The following is an 18,686-nucleotide window of genomic DNA, read 5'->3' as shown; positions in this document are numbered from 1 at the left end:
ACCAGGCTGCTATGCTAAGCCTACTAATGATAATGACATGACTTATTATAATAATGATGATCTTAATAATAATAGTAATAATAACAATAAGAAGGAGATCAAGGAAAAAGGAGGATTATTATTATAAATATAATGTTTCGGACAATTTGTAACAGTGCAAACAACAGTAAGTAAAGGATAGGTAATACCAGAGAGGCTGTTCTAATGACAAAAAGTGTAAAGCCTCTAAATAAAAGAATAGCCTCTAAAGAATTAAAAACAGACGCATTTGTGAAATTGATTATTCGACAGGTGGTTGCGCGAGGCTTGGTGCTTACGGAATCAGTAGACTATTAAACAAACACTCAAACAGGCAACATAAACGGTATATGTCTTATTTCTGTAGATGTATATGGGTGATTTATAAAGCCAGGTACATTTAACAGTTAGGCTATTGATTATAGTCCTAATTAAGTTGGGGTTTACTCGATCCTCAGTTTTCTTAGACAATTAAGGCAAGGGTTGTTTTCTCGTCTCCTAACTCCGCTGCTGCCTCCTCCGCATTGTTCTCAACACCAATATGCTGGTTAACTTTACTGTTATGCACATAGCAACATGATCTATGGAAATGCGCCAATTCAACAGCGCTCTGATGTGTTTCAGAACCCCGGACAGCGACCACTACCCAACGTGGGAAAAAGCACACTTACTGCAATTTCTATTTGTTTTGCGCCATTGTTCTTACATAATAATTACCATATAGAATTTCAGTACCATGTCTTAGACTGATGGACTGTGTCATCCCAACGGCCTCCACAATCGATTAGTCCACTCACAGGTTCCAATCAGACAGGTGTCTTGTGCGCCATGATATTTGTTTTTGCTACTGCTCAACTAATGAAATTTTGGTCGACCAACAGCCTATCTACCAAACAATCGACCAGTCGACTAAATGGGGTCAGCCCTAATAGCTAGCAATCGCAATATCCAGCACCGGCGCCAGCTAAAATCCCAAATGAAAGATTGGCTTTGGAATAAATTAAGATGTTATTTGCTCTGTTTAATTGATAAGCGAGAAATTGGAATGAATTCCCAGACAAGTGAACTAGGGATTGACGCTAAGTAGGATAACATTATCCTTACAGAATAACTTCTATAAGATGATGTTATAACCCATATCAGTTGCATATTGTAGTAGTATCTAGTAGTCTGTTATGTTGTTGATATCAGATAAGACATGCATATTAGATGTTAACTAAGAGGATGGGGATTCAGAATGCTTTTAAGATAAGTGTCGCTGTTTCGATGTTGCAGAAGAGTTTAGGAGGTTTAGAACTTGAGGGTATTTGTGGCCGTTTCCATGCAGGATGATATAGTCCAATAGCACTTCAGTGCACTTATGACACTGTATGCTTCAATACATCACCAAAGGGGAAGGGGAAAGAGGATACCTAGTCAGTTGCACAACTGAATGCATTCAACTGAAATGTGTCTTCCGCATTTAACCCCCCTGCATCAGAGGTGCAGGGGGATGGGCTGCCTTAATCAACGTCCATGGCCCGGGGAGCAGTTGTTGTTGGGGGCTGCCTTGCTCAAGGGCGGAGCGGCAGATTTTCCCATCTTGCCGGCTCGGGAATCGACCCAGCAACCTTTTTGGTTACTGGCCCAACGCTCTTAACTGCTAGGCCCACTTTACATGCTGTTTCTACACTGAGTGCTGCTCTTTCCATGACACAGACTGTCCAGGTGAATCCAGGTAAAAGTGTTCTTATTTGTGGAGTGCCATTGGTACAGCGATGAAACAGAAAGCATATGGATTGGAACAGGGTAGTAGCTTCTTCTTTTATATATATGGACAAAATAAAACAACAATAACCCAACCACCAACACACATGTTCAAAAGAGACGAGGTCAAATGATGAAAAAGTAGCCTAAGCATTATTATTAGCGCCAAGTGGCCTTGATAAATAGTGACAGCAGTGAAAAATAGTCAATTATTGTCAGCTCGTGTTTGTGTGCATCTTCACGCAGCAGCTTCGTTGGATTTAATCGAGCTGTTATTCCTTGTCCTAACAGTTGACACCAATATTTTGTTGGGAAACGTGTTCTTAATGTTTTGTACACTCAGTGGATACTGTTAGTTTAGCTCATCTAACCCACAGCTACATCTCTGTTAAACTGAATGAGAGAGTAAGAGCTACAGACATGGGACCTTTGCATATGGTCTTTTAGAGGTTGACCTGATGTTGAAGCCACTAAGAGAGATCGTGCTGGGTGTGGTGAACAGGGTCATCGTGTTCCATACACTGCGTGTCTGTGTAGATGCGTACGTACCACACCACACCATTGAACACACTGTCCCTGTTCACCTCTGTAGTGGAACTATATTAAGTTGCACATTATTTCTGACCCTGGCCTGTTAAGTTGTGTTTATCGGTGGCTCCGGCGCTTTCCGTCGAATACCTTCCAGATTGTATCATCGATCATACTGAGCGCTGGATCAGGCTTTCCGTTTCTGTTTCACAGCCGCTGAAAAATGAAACGGGACATTTCAAAATGCGTTACAGTAAAGCCGTGTGCGTTTCATCTGAATGATGAATGCAATACGGATTTGATACAGCACTTGATGATGAATAATGTCAAACCAGTTCGCTTCATTGAGGAGAGGGGGCACATTCATTAATTATGACTCTGCATAAAACTTTGACATAATTGCAGTGCATATGAAGTAGTTCCATGGAAACCCGGCATGTGAAAATATTTTCTAGTAACAGCATGTTATGCATAAAAGCAGATTAGGCATTCTGAAGAGATAGAAATGTTGACTTCTGCAGAACAAACTCCATTACATTTCACTTGGATTTTTCCCGTCTAATTCTGTGTATTTAAAGCCATCCACCATTCCTACTGTACAGTATGTATCCGCTTCATTTCAATATCGCCTCCAGCCCCTTACCCGTTCTGCTGCACCGCAGCAGACCACTATACTACCGCACGATAAGGCAGTCAGTTGAGCCACTCGGCCTTGCAGCCAGGTGACTCCGCTCATCTTCTCTCTTCTCCGCAGGTTCTGCGCGTATAGATCATTGATGCAGGAGACGGTGGAATACCTTGCATAATTAAAGGCCTTAAATTCATTAGTCTGGTTGTCAGGGGAACAATTAAAATGTGTGGTGGTGTGCAGTGCAGTGCTGTGCTGCGTAGCGGGGCTCGCTGTGTAAAGCTTCCAACTACTAACCAAAACCAGCCATGGACCTGGCTCTCAGCCAGAGAGATATTAGCTAGCTGCTAGCCAATTAACAAGGGAGAGGCAAATTAAAAAAATATGATCAAATCTGGAGCAGAGGAATGTGGGAAATTATATTGGTTTGAATAATCATAGAGCGAGAGGATAAGAGAGAGAATATGGAGAGAGAGAATAAGCAGGAATAGAGAGATGGCGAGAATATGGCGAGCGAGAGGGTACGGAGTCAGCAAAAGTGACAGAATGATGCTCCACAACTGACAGAATGATGCTCCACAACGGACAGAAACAACACAAGGCTGTGTGTTGTTGCTGAACAGGAGAAATGTTCCATACTGTTGCTCCCTGTGCTCCTTGTGTTAAGTTGATGAAGAGCCAGTGAGGAGGACAGAGGGGAGAGTTTGTCAAAGCGATGACAGGCAGGCTGGCAGCACTGAGTACACTGTGTGTTACTGTGTAGAATAGTAATGAAGCAGGGGTTGCCTAATTGTGGCCCTGGAGTGACTGTGAGGCTGTGCTGTGCCATGGGCTTGATCCACATGAAAAGGAGGGCAAGGCGGACATGCCCCAAGCACTTTGGAATCTCCCCCCAAACTTAATGGGTTTTTCTTCTTTCGTTATTGATCAAGCCTGGACTGTGCCATGTAAAAACATAACGTTACTGTGGAAGGAATTCAGTGTTGTTTCAAGACCGCTGTCTCTAGTTTTCCTGTGGTTTGAGCTATGACAGGCGAATCTGTTTGAGGTGTGTGTGTGTGTGTGTGTGTGTGTGTGTGTGTGTGTGTGGATATTGTAGTTTGGGGGAATGAAACCCTTGCCATCTTGGGCCACAAAGTACTGTAGCTTCTCATTTGAACAGGCCCGGCCAAATATGTCACCGTTTCCAAATTCGAGAACATAGTGACCTGAAACCTTCTAGAATGACAGGGATAATGGTCTGGTTGACCAAAAGCCTCTTTCACTTCCCTGAAAACCAGAGCAATATCTAGCATGGCATCAAGGAGATATGGAACAATATGAACATGAAAAATACTGGAAATAGAAGCACGGTTTTTATTCCAAGGCCATAGTCTGACATTTTCAATTATTTGCATGCTATCCAATATATTAGATGCAGACGACACCAATGCTTTCTCTTTTTATTTCTTCTTAAAGCATACCGCAGTCTGACTCACTGTGTGTGTGTGTGTGTGTGTGTGTGTGCACGTGAGTCATATCTTACTACATGTCAAGTTTTCAAGACGCATAACTTTAATTCTAAACACTTGCGTGGGCTTCTTCTGTTCCCAGGCCTGGCTGTATCTCTCCAGTTGCTGCACGGTGACATTGAACAGCTGAGGAGAGAGTACATGGTGTTGTTCACCAGAGGAGTGTCCATCACCAAGAAACTGGGCTTCTCTGACATCATCATGCCAGGTATGAAACCGCCCACACAGCCAGCCTCTTCTTTGGTCAAAACAGAACGACGTCTGTACTGCACTGGTTTTTCAGGTAAGTCTACACTCGTGTCCAGGTACACCACCGCGTTCACGAAAATGGTTCGCTCCTACAGACAGTCACATGGCCGTAGCTTGCTATATAAAACAGGCATTCAGTTACTGTTCGATTGAATGTTAGAATGGGAAAAACAAGTGACCGAAGCTACTTTGAGCGAGGTGTGATCGTCGGTGCCAGGCGCGCCGGTTCCAGTATCTCAGAAACCACCGGCCTACTGGGATTTCCACGCACGACAGTGTCTAGGGTTTACCGAGAATGGTGCGACAAACAAAAACCATCCAGTCAGCGGCAGTCCTGTGGGCCAAAACTGCTCGTTGATGAGAGAGGTCAAAGGAGAATGGTAAGAATCGTGCAAGCTAACAGGAAGGCAGCAGTGGTGTGCAGAACGACATCTCAGAACGCACAACTTTTCCTGGCACACGTTAGGTCCCTTGATAACAATTGAGCAACGATTGAACGCCAGGCAAAGTGGGGTTTGTTCTGAAGGAAAAGGGAGGGTTCAACCCGATACTAGATGACCTTATAAACTGTCTGGTGACTGTAAATTGGCATGAATGACTGTACACAGTAAAGTGTACAGTAAAATGTACTTGCGAAACAAACATAAAGCCATTGTTTGAATTAAGAAAAAAATTCATGTGCGCATTCATTCATAGAAAGAGAACCACAAAAAGAGGAAGCGTTCGCTTTGTGTCCCCTAGTGTTTTGCCTTCTACAGTAACTCAACATTTATATATCTCTTTGTCAGAGAGTCTTATCCCACTTTCAGTGTGCCCCTGGGCTAGTGATTTTAGTCTGTGTATGCTCCTGTAGGCAGAGGATTATAGTCAGGCTGCGCTGCTCTCTCTGTCAGCCTCCAGGCTGTGTGTATGCGAGTCAATCTCTCTGGGTTACCATGGTGATGCCTATTAGCCAGTTGAGTTGGACCCTGAACACCATTAGATAGAGGAGAGCTATTTGCGCACACACACACACACACACACACACACACACACAGGCTGAATGAAGATGACTTCCTCTCGTTTCTATTCTGCGGCTAACCATTCTCTGAAGCGGATACGGACCCGTCTTCTCTCGGGCAGATGTTGCCTTGCTACGTTGTGCTACTTCTCCAAAAACCCTATTTTTAAAATGTCTACCACTACCACTCGGCTATTTCCTGCCCAAGACTTCCCTTCTAATTTCTGCACCAGTCAAAGGCTGCCTTGAGTGTATACATGTGTCCTTTCCTGTAATTATTCTCTAGGTGGTGAAGTTACACAGACCTCCTCAGGAGACTGTTTTCATATGAGGCAGCTACTAGCTACACATGTATGTATGTATGTATGTATGTATGTATGTATGTATGTATGTATGTATGTATGTGTGTATGTATGTATGTGTGTGTGTGTGTGTGTGTGTGTGTGTGTGTGTGTGTGTGTGTGTGTGTGTGTATATATATGTGTGTACACTTGTCTCAGTACAGCTCTAACACTTCTCACTGGCTCAGATAGTTCAGTTATCTATGTACAGAAACAAAATACTAATACTTCTCACTGGCTCAGAATGTAAGTGAGAATGGAATTAAGAGCGTCTGGTGAGGTGATGGAATAGCACATTGTGTTATCACTAGACGACTGTGTGTGTTTGTGTAGCCACATGGTATCGATGTCACCCGTCTTGAGTCATACTGCAGGAAGCACCTGCCATCTTTAATGGTATAGTTGCTTAGCCGTAATGTCGTACTGTGACTGTACGTCCGTTCTACTTCCTAAGCCCCACATACGCCGGAAAGTGCAACAGAAACGTGTCTGAAAGTGCAGGCGCAAGTGAAAACCATGCCTTTGTAAAAACACATTGATTCATTTTTCATATTTTACATGTTATTGTAAGCTTATGAAGTATGCAGGGAGGGTGCTACTGTACAGTCCAGTGTGACTCAGCTATACGCCTTTTGCCAGCCTTTGGGAAGTTGTTTTTGTGGAATGTTCAGATTCAGAACCCTCAGACCCGTCTGCCCTGAAAACAGATCTGTGCCCTGTGCCAACCCTGTGTCAGTCCCTGTCACTTCCTTGTCTGTCAATGGGGTGAGGAGGTCACCCTATCCTTGCTGACAGTGTGATGTGTCAATGCATTGTTCTCCTCTTTGCTGATAGATATGAACAGACTTTTCTCCCTAACTTATTTAACTCTGTACTGACATATAACTCTAACATTTATGTGTATTACATAAAATGTAAATGACCACTGAACAGCAAGAAAAATTGCAGGTTGGCTTTACGTGTATTTATACTAGCATACATGACAGCGAACTTCTTTCACATTTACATTTGTCATTTAGCTGACGCTCTTATCCAGAGTGACTTACAGTTTGTGAATTCGTCTTAAGATAGCTAGGTGGGACAGGCACAGGAAGTACATTTTTCCTCAATAAGTGCAAGTGCTGATTAAGGTTATATTTTGGGGGGTCGTGGCGACGAGGAGGATTATTTAAAAAACTGTTTGAAGAGGTATGGTTTCAGATGTTTTCGGGAAGATGGGCAGGGACTCTTCTGTCCTAGCTTCAGGGGGAAGCTGGTTCCGCCATTGGGGTGCCAGGACAGAGAAGAGCTTGGACTGGGCTGAGAGGGACCTGCCCTCCCGTAGGGGTGGGAGGTCCAAGAGACCTGAGGTGGCGGAGTGCTCGGGTTGGGGTGTAGGGTTTGAGCATAGCCTGAAGGTAGGGAGGGGCAGTTCCTCTTGCTGTTCCGTAGATAAGCACCATGGTCTTGTAATGGATACAAGCTTCAACTGAAGAGGAGCGGGGTGACATGAGAGAACTTGGGAAGGTTGAAAACCAGGTGGGCTGCAGCATTCTGGATAAGTTGCAGGGGTTTGATGGCACACGCGGGGAGCCAAGCCAACAACGAGTTGCAGTAGTCCAGACGGGAAAGGACAAGTGCCTGGATTAGGACGTGCGCCGCTTCCTGTGTGAGGTAGGGTCATACTCTACAGATGTTGCAGAGCATGAACCTGCAGGAGCAGGTCACTGCTTTGATGTTTGCAGAGAATGACAGGGTGTTGTCCAGTTTCACGGGAAGGTTCTTTGCACTATGGAAGGGCAACACTGTCAACTGTGATGGAGAGGTCTTTGAGCGGGCAGGCCTTCCCTTCTTGCAGAGCCGAGTGACTTGGTGTATAGAGAGAAGAGGAGAGGGCTTGGAACCGAACCCTGGGGGACACCAGTAGTGAGAGTATGGAATGCAGACGCAGATCCTCTCCACGTCGCCAAGTAGGATGCAATCCAAGAGTGTGCAGTGCTTAAAACGCCAAGCCCTGAGAGGAGGATCTGATGGTTCACAGTGTCAAAGGCAGCGGGTAGATCTAGGAGAGAGAGTCAGCTTTGGCAGTGAGGAGAGCGTCCGTGACACAGAGAAGAGCAGTCTCGGTTGAGTGACCCCTATTGAAGCCTGACTGGTTGGGATCAAGAAGATTGTTTTGAGAGAAATAACAAGAAAGTTGATCAGACAGCACGCTCAAGTGTTTTGGAAATCAAATAAAAAAGGGATACAGGTCTATAGTTTTCGACGTCAGATGAGTCGAATGTTGGTTTCTTAAAGAGGGGAGCAACTCGGGCCATTTTGAAATCAGAGGGGACACAGCCAGTAGTCAGGGATGAGCTGATGAGGGAAGTGAGGAATGGGAGAAGGTCTCCAGAGATGGTCTGGAGAAGGGAGGAGTGGATGGGGTCGAGCGGGCAGGTTGTCGGGCAGCCAGACCTCACTAGTCACATGATATCATCTGGAGAGAGAGGGGAGAAAGAGTTCAAGGCATAGGGATAGTTCTGTGTGATTGAGACCAGTGGACTCAATAGGCTGAGTGAATGAGTAGTGGATGTTGTCAACCTTTTTTTCAAAGTGGTTGACAAAGTAGTCCACAGGGAGGGAGGGGATGGAGGATTAAGGAGGGAGGAAAAGGTGGAAAAGAGTTTCCTAGGGTTAGATTTCAGGCAGAAGCTTGAAATTGAAAGTGGCTTTAGCCACTTACAGAGAAATACATAGGAAAAGAAGGTAGAGATGAGGGAGTGAAAGGATGATAGGTCCTCTGGAAGTTTAGTTTTGTGCCATTTTTGCTCAGCTGCCCTCATCCCTGTTCTGTACGCTCACAATGAGTCACTCAGCCACGGAGAAGGAGGGGAGGGCCGACCTGGCCGGGAGGAGAAGGGACAGTGCGAGTCATAGGATGTGGAAAGGGAGGAGAGTAGGGTTGAAGATGCAGAATCAGGAGACCAGAGGGAGAAAGATGATAGGATAGAAGAGGTGAGAGAGTGAAGATTGTAACATTGCATGAGCATCTGGGTACGGGCTGAGCGGTTAGGGTTGAGTGGTTAGGGAGGAAAGGGAGACAGAAAAGGAAGCAAAGTAGGGATCAGAGACCTGGATAGGGGTTGCAGTGAGATTAGTAGGCGAACAGCCTCTAGTAAAGATGAAGTCAAACATATTGCCTGCCTTGTGAGTTGAAAGGGATTGCGAAAGGATGAGGTGAAAAGAGGCAAGGAGGGAAAGAGAGAGTTGGAAAGTAATGAATCGAAAGCCGACGTTGGGAGGTTGAAGTTGCTAAGTACGAAGAGCCGGTGAGCCATTGTCAGGAAATGAGCTCATCAAGATGTCAAGCTCATTGAGGAATTCTCCAAGGGCACCTGGTGGGCGATAGATGACAATAATGTTAAGCTTGAGTGGACAAGTGACAGTGACAGCATGTAATTAAAATGAGGAGATGGACAGGTGAGAGAGGGAGAAAAGAGAAAATCTCCACTTATGAGAGGAAACATAGTCAGATGAAGGAGAGGATCGGGATTAGCAGTGTTCTCTGGGGTGATTCATGTCTCCATCAGGGCACTGAATGGCAGTATAAGCTGAGATGAATACACTAAATTAGAACGGTTGTAGCCAAGGGGTGGGAAGCGTCTGTAAAGTCTACAGGGAGAGGTGAGAGAGTGGTGTGGAGCCTTCCTCGAACAACTTTGTTTTGGCGACGGTCTTAGTTTTGTAACAAAACCGCCAATGACACGACCACCGCTTACAGCTGCCTCTGAAAAAACAATAATTAATACTTGTCTAGCAGGGGGTGTACTAATTGCTGATTGTCTAGGAGAGGTGAAACCACTCCCTTTCCAATACTGCCACTGATTACCAAAACAAATCACAAATTGCCCTGCCCCTTGATCCTGGTTGATGCGTCAACATTCATCTGCAAGTTATGAGCAGTCAGCAGTTCACACACCAAGTAGGTCACTGGGTAGATAGGCAGCACTTAAAGTAGATGGCCCTAGCTAGCAAAAAGACAGTACTGGACCACAACAGACAAAGACAAAGAAAGTATACTTCTCACTCCTGGTGAGTAGAATGAAGCAAATGACAAATATTTTTCTACGTTAAATTATAGTCAATCAAACACTAGATGAGTATGTCTGTTATTTCAACCACTAAAAAGAACATGCCGAAACGTTGCTTAGGTTTACCCATATACAGAGTGTGCGACGTTCTTTCTTTCTTGTTATTTGAACCACTCTGTTCACTCTCCTGCAGGAGAGATGAGGAATGACCTGTACATGACGCTGGAGAAAGGAGAGTTTGAGAAAGGAGGGAAGAGCGTTGCCAGGAACGTGGAGATCACGGTCTATGTGCTGGACATTGAAGGCCAGGTCATGAAGGTAAGATGATACATTTCTTAATTACTACATTCATTACTTTTAGCAAATGTCGTTTTTCATATTACAGCCAAGATCGTGCTTTCAATTCTCGTAGCTGTATTGTTGTAACCTGGTTCAATCGGACTGAACGAGGCTAAGGTTGTCTAATGCTGGAGGCCTATATGGGTACGTCTGGTTGTGTGATTTATGTATCTGCCTCAGCCAGATGTGAAATGAGTATGAGGGTTGGTCATTGGTAGGGTACTAGTTTTCTCTGTAAAACACTGTGGTTTCCTGATCAGACAGGATGCTGCTGCCATACACAGAACATTAGATTTGATTCTGCTGCTGGTAGAGCTCTCCTCTGCATGCAACCCTGTCACTCACTCAGCCAGAGCGAGAGACAGAGAGTGCTGTGCGTCATGGGTCCAGTAAACCGTGTGTGTGTGTCCTGCATCTCCCTCCTCTCGCTGTCTCTTGCTTTCATCTCCACTGCCTATTTACACCCCTCTCTCCCCACTCTCTCCTCTCCCCTCTGCCCTCTCTTATCTACCCCTCCTCCCTTTCCTCTCCTCTCTCTCCTCCCTCCCTCTTTTGTCTCCCCTCTCTTTTTCCTCCCCTCTTTCTCTCCCCCTTCTCTACTGTCCTTCCTCTCTACCTCTCTCCTGTTCTCTCTCTCCTCCAGAGTTATGTAGCGGCTGGTTCAGGGGAGCCTGGTGGGGATGTGTACCACTCCTTTGTGCTCTACCACAACAACAGTCCCCGCTGGGCTGAGCAGATCAAACTACCCATCCCTGTGGACATGTTCAGGGGCTCGCATGTCCGCTTTGAGTTCAGACACTGCTCCAGTAAGACACTACTCTGGGATAATGTATTGTGAGTGTGGGGGAAGAGGGATGTGTGTGTGTGTGTGCATGTTTTTCTGGTTCTTTGTCTGTCTCTGTGTGTATGTGTGTGTGTGTGTGTGTGTGTGTGTGTGTGTGTGTGTGTGTGTGTACTCCAATATTACTATATACACTACTGTTCAATAGATTTGGGTCACTTAGAAATGTCCTTGTTTTCCATGAAAACATACATGAAATGAGTTGCAAAATGAATAGGAAATATAGTCAAGATGTTGACAAGGTTATAAACTATGATTTTTTAATTGAAATAATAATTATGTTCTTCAAACGTTGCTTTTGTCAAAGAATCCTCCATTTGCAGTAATTACGGCCTTGCAGACCTTTGGCATTGTAGTTGTCAATTTGTTGAGGTAATCTAAAGAGATTTCACCCTATGCTTCCTGAAGCACCTCCCACAAGTTGGATTGGCTTGATGGGCACTTCTTGCGTACCATATGGTCAAGCTGCTCCCACAACAGCTCATTAGGGTTGAGATACGGTGACTGTGCTGGCCACTCCATTACAAACAGAATAGCAGCTGACTGCTTCTTCCCTAAATAGTTATTGCATAGTTTGGAGCTGTGCTTTGGGTCATTGTCCTGTTGTAGGAGGAAATTGTCTCCAATTAGGCGCCTTCCTTCTTCAAGATCCCTTTTACCCCGTACAAATCTCCCACTTTACTACCACCAAAGCGCCCCCAGACCATCACATTGCCTCCACCATGCTTGACAGATGGCGTCAAGCACTCCTCCAGCATATTTTCATTTTTTCTGCGTCTCACGAATGTTTTTTTTTGTGATCCGAACACCTCAAACTTAGATTCCTCTGTCCAGTGTCCTTGTTCTTTTTCCTATCTTAATCTTTTCGTATTATTGGCCAGTCTGAGATACGGCTTTTTCTTTGCAACTCTGCCTAGAAGGCCAGCATCCCGGAGTCGCCTCACTGTTGACATTGAGACTGGTGTTTTGCGGGTACTATTTAATGAAGCTGCCAGTTCATGACTTGTGAGGCATCTGTTTCTCAAACTAGACACTCTAATGTACTTGTCTTCTCGCTCAGTTGTGCACCGGGGCCTCCCACTCCTCTTTCTATTCTGGTTAGAGCCAGTTTGCGCTGTTCTGTGAAGAGAATAGTACACAGTGTTGGATGAGATCTTCAGTTTTTTGACAATTTCTCGCATGGAATAGTCTTCATTTCTCAGAACAAGAATAGACTAGCGATTTTCAGAAGAAAGTCTTTGTTTCTGGCCATTTTGAGCCTGTAATCAAACCCACAAATGTTGATGCTCCAGATACTCAACTAGTCTAAAGAAGGCCAGTTTTATTGTTTCTTTAATCAGGAAAACAGTTTTCAGCTGTGCTAACATAATTGCAAAAGGGTTTTCTAATGATCCATTTTTTTTAAATGATAAACTTGGATTAGCTAACACAACGTGCCATTGGAACACAGGAGTGATGGTTGCTGATAATAGCTACAATAGTCGCTACAAGGACATTTTCTAAGTGACCCTAAACTTTTGAACGGTGGTGTACATGTTTTGTATTATGAGACTAATATCAAGCCAGTCACGACTCCTCTTATGTGTGATTTGGGGATAACAGACTCTCTCACACTAAGTGTTAATGTGGCCCTGTAGAGCTTGGAGGCCTGTACAGTTGATATTGGGTTATTACTGCTGACATTGGGAAAGTAGGCACAGGGGGCTCTATATCTGTAAAGGAACTTTAGCTTGTGATGATCCTGATGCACAGCCAGTGATATTATGGTTGTAGAGTGTTTACTGTTTGTTAGGTGCTCTTTTAGCCCACTGTCGAGGCTAACCCGCCAAGAGAACAGATGACATACACAACTGAAGCACAAGTCAAGAACATTACAACGCACAACAACTTTACCCACACCACCACCACCTACCCTGTCTCACACACATCTAACGCCAGTATCTCACATTTGGTGGTGGCTCCAGTGATTGCTGTTTGAGGTTCTACTTTGTTTCTATGGTAACAGCTCTCTGTTGAGACTGTGGGGCCAGTGTTGACAACTAGTGAGACCAGTGGGAGCCGCTATTTGCTTCTTGATTTGTCGCTAGATGACGTTTTGCCGTTGCCACGACTATGTCACAGCACCAATTTCTTGCTGCGGCACAGCTGCGGTATCTGATGTAGTGTTTTCACCCCCTCTGCCACCGCACACCCCCTCCCCCCCTTGTCCTTCTCTGCCTGTCTGAAAACTCGCAAAAAATATAGCGACCAAGCCGCTAAATTGGCAACACTGTGTGGGGCAGAAGCCGTAAGGTCAGAGGTCACAGTTGGGTCAGCGGTCAGGGCAGACATTTACAGAGATCTGTGGGCTTATTTAGATTCAAGAGAGTTGCAGCAGAGGCATCACGATGTGATTTCAATTTACATAACATGTACGTAAACTTTTCAATTGACATTCGCAACGGACGGGCAACTGTTGGACGAATGTTGCGCTCTACCTTCATAGGTAGACGTCGAGACGTGAGCATTTCACAGCTTTACATGACAGTAATTAGTCTATTCTCTGGAGAATCTCCTTCAACTTTCGTCAGTGTAAAAAGGGCCTGTGTCTCAGAATCTCCTTGTAATCCTCTTCCAGGCCTGTAGTTGAGCGAGTCTCGGTATGTCACCCTCTCCCACGACACTGAGGAACACTTCTCATGTGATGTCCACCTCCTGCTCTGCCACAAGGCTGCCCTCATGGGCATACTGCAGCCTCTACAGAGCTATGACTCATAGGTGTTGTTTTTCAACCTGCTACCTTAAAGGTGTCATTTTCCCTCACTTCCTCCAAGGCTCTTAAAATAGAGATTGGAGCTTTCAGGTTGAATGGATGCATAACACAGGAGTCTGGTGAGGGGAGGATGGCTCATAATAATGGCTGGAGTGGAGTAAATGGAATTGATTCCATTCCAGCCATTGCAGTAATGCCGTCCTCCCCAATTAAGGTGCCACCAGCCACCTGTAATGCATAACTGCACAGTCTAGTGCTCTATAGTATAGCTGTCTGATTGTAGAGTAGCAGAGAGTAGCAGTGACAGTGTGTTTCCCGGGATAGTGACGTAGGATGTGTGCGGTGTTCCACAGCGAAAGACAAAGGCGAGAAGAAGCTGTTTGGCTACTCCTTCGTTCATCTGATGCAGGAGGACGGACGGACACTGCCGGACGGCACCCACGAGCTCATCATTCATAAGGTACTGGAGTCCTACTGTGCACGCACACACGCAATCATTTCTCACCTGTCCACCATGATAGTCGTCACTTAGGTAGGCGTTCCACATTAGTGGCGGATGAGTCAATCCATACTGTTTAATGCAAAGCTCTTTGAGACCATTGAGGAAAAACGCTGTAATAATACGGTCTCGGTATTATTATTGATTGTGGCTGCTTGGCTCCACAGTGAAGGCTAGGTGGGTCAGATGCTTCAGCAATGAGCAGGCTAGCAGGATGAGGAGTAATACCTGTTTATATGATGTCCACTAACCGTGAGACATGGCTGGAGTGTGTGTGTGTGTGCTGGGTGGGTGGGTATTTTCTGTGAGCACTCACTCAAACATGCACAAATACACGCACACACACGCACAAATACACGCACACACACACACACACACACACACACACACACACACACACACACACACACACACACACACACACACACACACACACACACACACACACACACACACATCACATGCTCACACTGCTATTTCCCATTGAGACTTTTCCAGCTTATACTCTGTCATAAACAAGCGCTTGCCATCCCAGCTGGTTTTCATTGCTACCCCAGTAAGCTCTCCACTTAACACATGGCCTGTCCAAAGCAAACAGCAGCTAAACCAACCCTCAGGCATAGCCAATTAAACACAGCTCTGCACTACAGGGCCTGTTTGGGGTGTAGCTCTGTGTAATTGCAGGTTGAGATGGACACGGCTAGGGTGCATAATCTGCAGAGACAGCGGTTACAGAGCACACAATAGTTCGCTGCAGGCTAGCAAGGAACTGTTCTGAGAGTCGGGCAGGGCTAGTTGGCACCTAAGGCAGGGTAAGAGAGCATGCACAGGTTGTGGATTGTCTGGACTATTCGGAGACAGAGAAAGATACACAGGCAGGGGTAAAGAGGTTTTGTCCTGAAAGAGAGACAATACAATCCAAGGTACTGTAGAGAGACAGACAGGTTCTAGGTTGTCTAGACCCATTTCTAGTTAGACAGTCATACAGGGAAAGAACAGAGGAGTTGAGACAGTGGGAAGAACCATTATGCAGCCACTCCCTCCCTGTGGTTCTGGGCTTGGCTCTCTGCAGGTTGACCCCGCTGCCCTTTCCTAGTCCTGCTCACCACCTCATTAAGAAGACTCCCACTGCTGACAGGTCATTTCCCCTAACACAGGAGAAACGGAGAGATTAAAAACACCTTGGCCTGGCTCAGATGCGTAAAGTGCTATAATTCATAACAAATACAGCTGCTTTTGGAGCCTTGCGCTTTGAAGTGCTTACATGTGTCTCCCCTTTCGTGGATCTTTGATGTGCTATTACCTGAGACAGCCGGTTCTCTGTAGGATTTTAGGGGAATTGGATTTGATGCCTCTTAAGAGAGAATCTTCTCGTGTTGTTTTCCATTGGCGTAAAAAAATCCACTTACTGTCAGATGGAAGTCAGGACAAAAAGCTGAAAGAAATTGACGTGTCCTAGTTCCTCATCACCAAAATAGGGAAGAGGGATTCAGCAGTAACCAGGTGTAAGCATCAGAGTGGGAATAGCCTGCCTGAACTGTTAGTCAGAACACATTTAAACACTAGCTTCAAAATACTTTCCAATCTGTGCCGATACATTGGAAAGCATGGCTAAAATCATTTTCAAGTTAGAGAATTGGAAAATGCACAGTGCTCACTTTATACTGTCCCCAGCCCTTTGCAATGTTTCATTGAAAGAAATATACTTTAGTAGCTTTAATGATGATGATACATTAAATCCCACCAAGAGCACTTTCCGAGCTGTATGGAAGCAGCATATTGTAGTGGAACAAACTCCTTAATGTTTGAGAATGCAGTTAAGTAATGAACCAAATACAGTAATACTTTAGCCTTTTCCTCCAGTCTCCTGTAGTGGCTCTAACCCACAACTGTATCTCTGCACCTTTCAGTGTGAGGAGAATGCTAACCTCCAGGACTCTAGCTGCTACCTCAAGCTGCCCTTCTCCAAAGCCAATCTGCCCGGCAACAACCAGGCTGTGAAAGGCACCAAGGAATCGTTTTGGATCACGTCCTTCCTCTGCTCCACTAAACTCACACAGAATGGTAAGAGTGGAAGTCAAAGTACTAGAGCATGCATCCTCACGGTAGACCTACACCCGAACCAGAAGACCCACACCTTTCCCGCACCACAGTAGGCCTGCTCCAACTTTCTATGGATCTGTTATCCAGCGACAGATCACTTACTAGTGTAAAGTGTATCCTTCAGTCTGGATAGTGGATAATCGGTCTGTTTCTGACTCGTCCGGAGTCGTTGTCTTGCCTTGAATATTACTGTAGCATTGCTGAATTCTCAAACAGTCTACCACTCAGTGTAAATATTCTGAAATGTGAGCTGCACAAAGTGAGTAGAGACATTGTGCAAGGAATATATCTAGTTTATTGTCTGGGGAAATGCAGGTAGTTCCTCACATCCAGAAATCCAGGTACTTCCTCACATCTAGACTGACAGCATGTTGCAGACACCTTCAGAAGTGCAGGTGGAGACTGAGTCCTTTATTCTTCAACCCGGATATTTTATCCATATCGTCTGGGGAATTTAACACGGGGAGAATTGCTTTATGTCTTTAAAGCTCGCCACATTATGAGATATCATCATTATTTTGAATTTGTGGATTGTTTGAATGTAAATGTGTTGTCTTATTATATCTTTTAAATAGAATAGAATTACGTTTGTTTTTTTTCCAGAAGGAACTTCAGTAATTAAATCATAGCGCTTAAACCATAAGCCCTCATATTGCTTTGACAGACATGTTCTGGATTTCCCAAATAGTGATGCAAAGTTGTTTCTCTGTACGGATACTCAGAGTAGTGTGTTCAATAACGCTTCTTCATTGCCTTGTAGGTGACATGTTAGACCTGCTGAAGTGGAGAGCCCACCCAGAGAGGATCAATGACAGCCTGTTAAAGCTGAAAGAGATCGATGGCTCTGAGATAGTCAAGGTACCGCCCCTCCACGGGGCCTCTATCTTCACCCTGATTGGTTCAGGATCACGTCACTCAAACAATGTCCTGTTTTAGATTGGCCTTTTTGTGTTTTACTTGAAAAAGTCTGCCCATCTTCAAAACAGAAATGTGTTCTAGATGTGTTTTATAGATGTATCATATGATTGTCACCACATGATCTCATAGATATTCAGTCATGTATATCTATCGCTCTATCTCTCCCTCGCCAGTTTTTACAGGACACACTTGATACACTCTTTGGGATCTTAGACGAGAGTTCTCAGAGGTACGGGCTGAAGGTGTTTGACTGCCTGGTGAGTGGCTACTGCTTCTGTGGTCTTCCATTTCCTAGCATATTGTTTTCTCCCTCCCTGACAGCTAAATCGTTAGTTGATTCTACACGCTGCTATTTGAATGCTGGTTGGAGCCAGGATTGGGATGTGATGACGGCAGAACTAATTGTGTGTGTGCGTGTGCATGAGCTGGGAAGTAGACCAAGCCTCATTAGAGAAGAAGGCCTGTGTCCAATAGTGGCTTACTGTGGTCAGAGAGAAAAAGTGCAATGATGCATGGTGAACACAGACACACACACACACACACACACACACACACACACACACACACACTGGAAGCTTGAGCCAATGGATGTGCTTAATACTGTAACGCTTCACAGCCTTCGTTGATCAATCCCTGTCCAGTCATGCTGCATCACTCTAATATAGAGCTGAGGGATTGATCTGCTTGCAGTCAATCACTCACACACTCACTCATCTCTGCTCTGTTCTTCTTCATCATGGGTGAAAGTGAGGCAATCAAACTGCCTTTGTGACTGCAAGATGAGTCTGGACAACTAGGCCATTTTGTGTCACATAGGAGGTTAGGTTGAATAAATATATATATTTTTTTAATTTAACCTTTATTTAACTAGGCAAGTCGGTAAAGAACGAATTCTTATTTACAATGGCGTTCGTTGTTGGCTAAATAAAGAGTGTTGCATTTTGTGGAAAGCATAACGCGGTATGTGACCGAGTTATTTCCCTTACTCTTTCAGGTCCACATCATTAACCTGCTACAAGACAGCAAGTTCCATCATTTCAAACCTGTCATGGATACCTACATTGAGAGTCATTTTGCTGGAGCCTTGTCTTACAGGTGTGTTTCTCTCTTTCTCCTCCTAGGGTGTATTATGGTTGTTTTATGGTAATAATGGTAGGCGGT

At 44.9% G+C, this 18,686-nt stretch overlaps 1 protein-coding gene across 1 annotated transcript in view; it reads left to right on the top strand.

The window, feature by feature from the left end:
• The window catches only part of LOC106576073 (dedicator of cytokinesis protein 4), a 138,155-nt gene that overhangs the window by 69,717 nt on the left and 49,752 nt on the right, over window positions 1-18,686 (top strand). Inside the window, 8 exon segments of the mRNA XM_014152946.2 lie at window positions 4,514-4,639; window positions 10,267-10,391; window positions 11,056-11,218; window positions 14,359-14,465; window positions 16,415-16,568; window positions 17,368-17,465; window positions 17,699-17,782; window positions 18,520-18,620. Of these exon segments, the coding sequence (XP_014008421.1) occupies window positions 4,514-4,639; window positions 10,267-10,391; window positions 11,056-11,218; window positions 14,359-14,465; window positions 16,415-16,568; window positions 17,368-17,465; window positions 17,699-17,782; window positions 18,520-18,620 (958 nt within the window).

The sequence above is a fragment of the Salmo salar genome, chromosome ssa17 (genome assembly GCF_905237065.1).
Source record: "Salmo salar chromosome ssa17, Ssal_v3.1, whole genome shotgun sequence".
Lineage (NCBI taxonomy): Eukaryota > Metazoa > Chordata > Actinopteri > Salmoniformes > Salmonidae > Salmo > Salmo salar.
The sequence above is the reverse complement of the archived record's forward strand: the minus strand, read 5'-3'. Positions and strand labels throughout refer to the sequence as shown.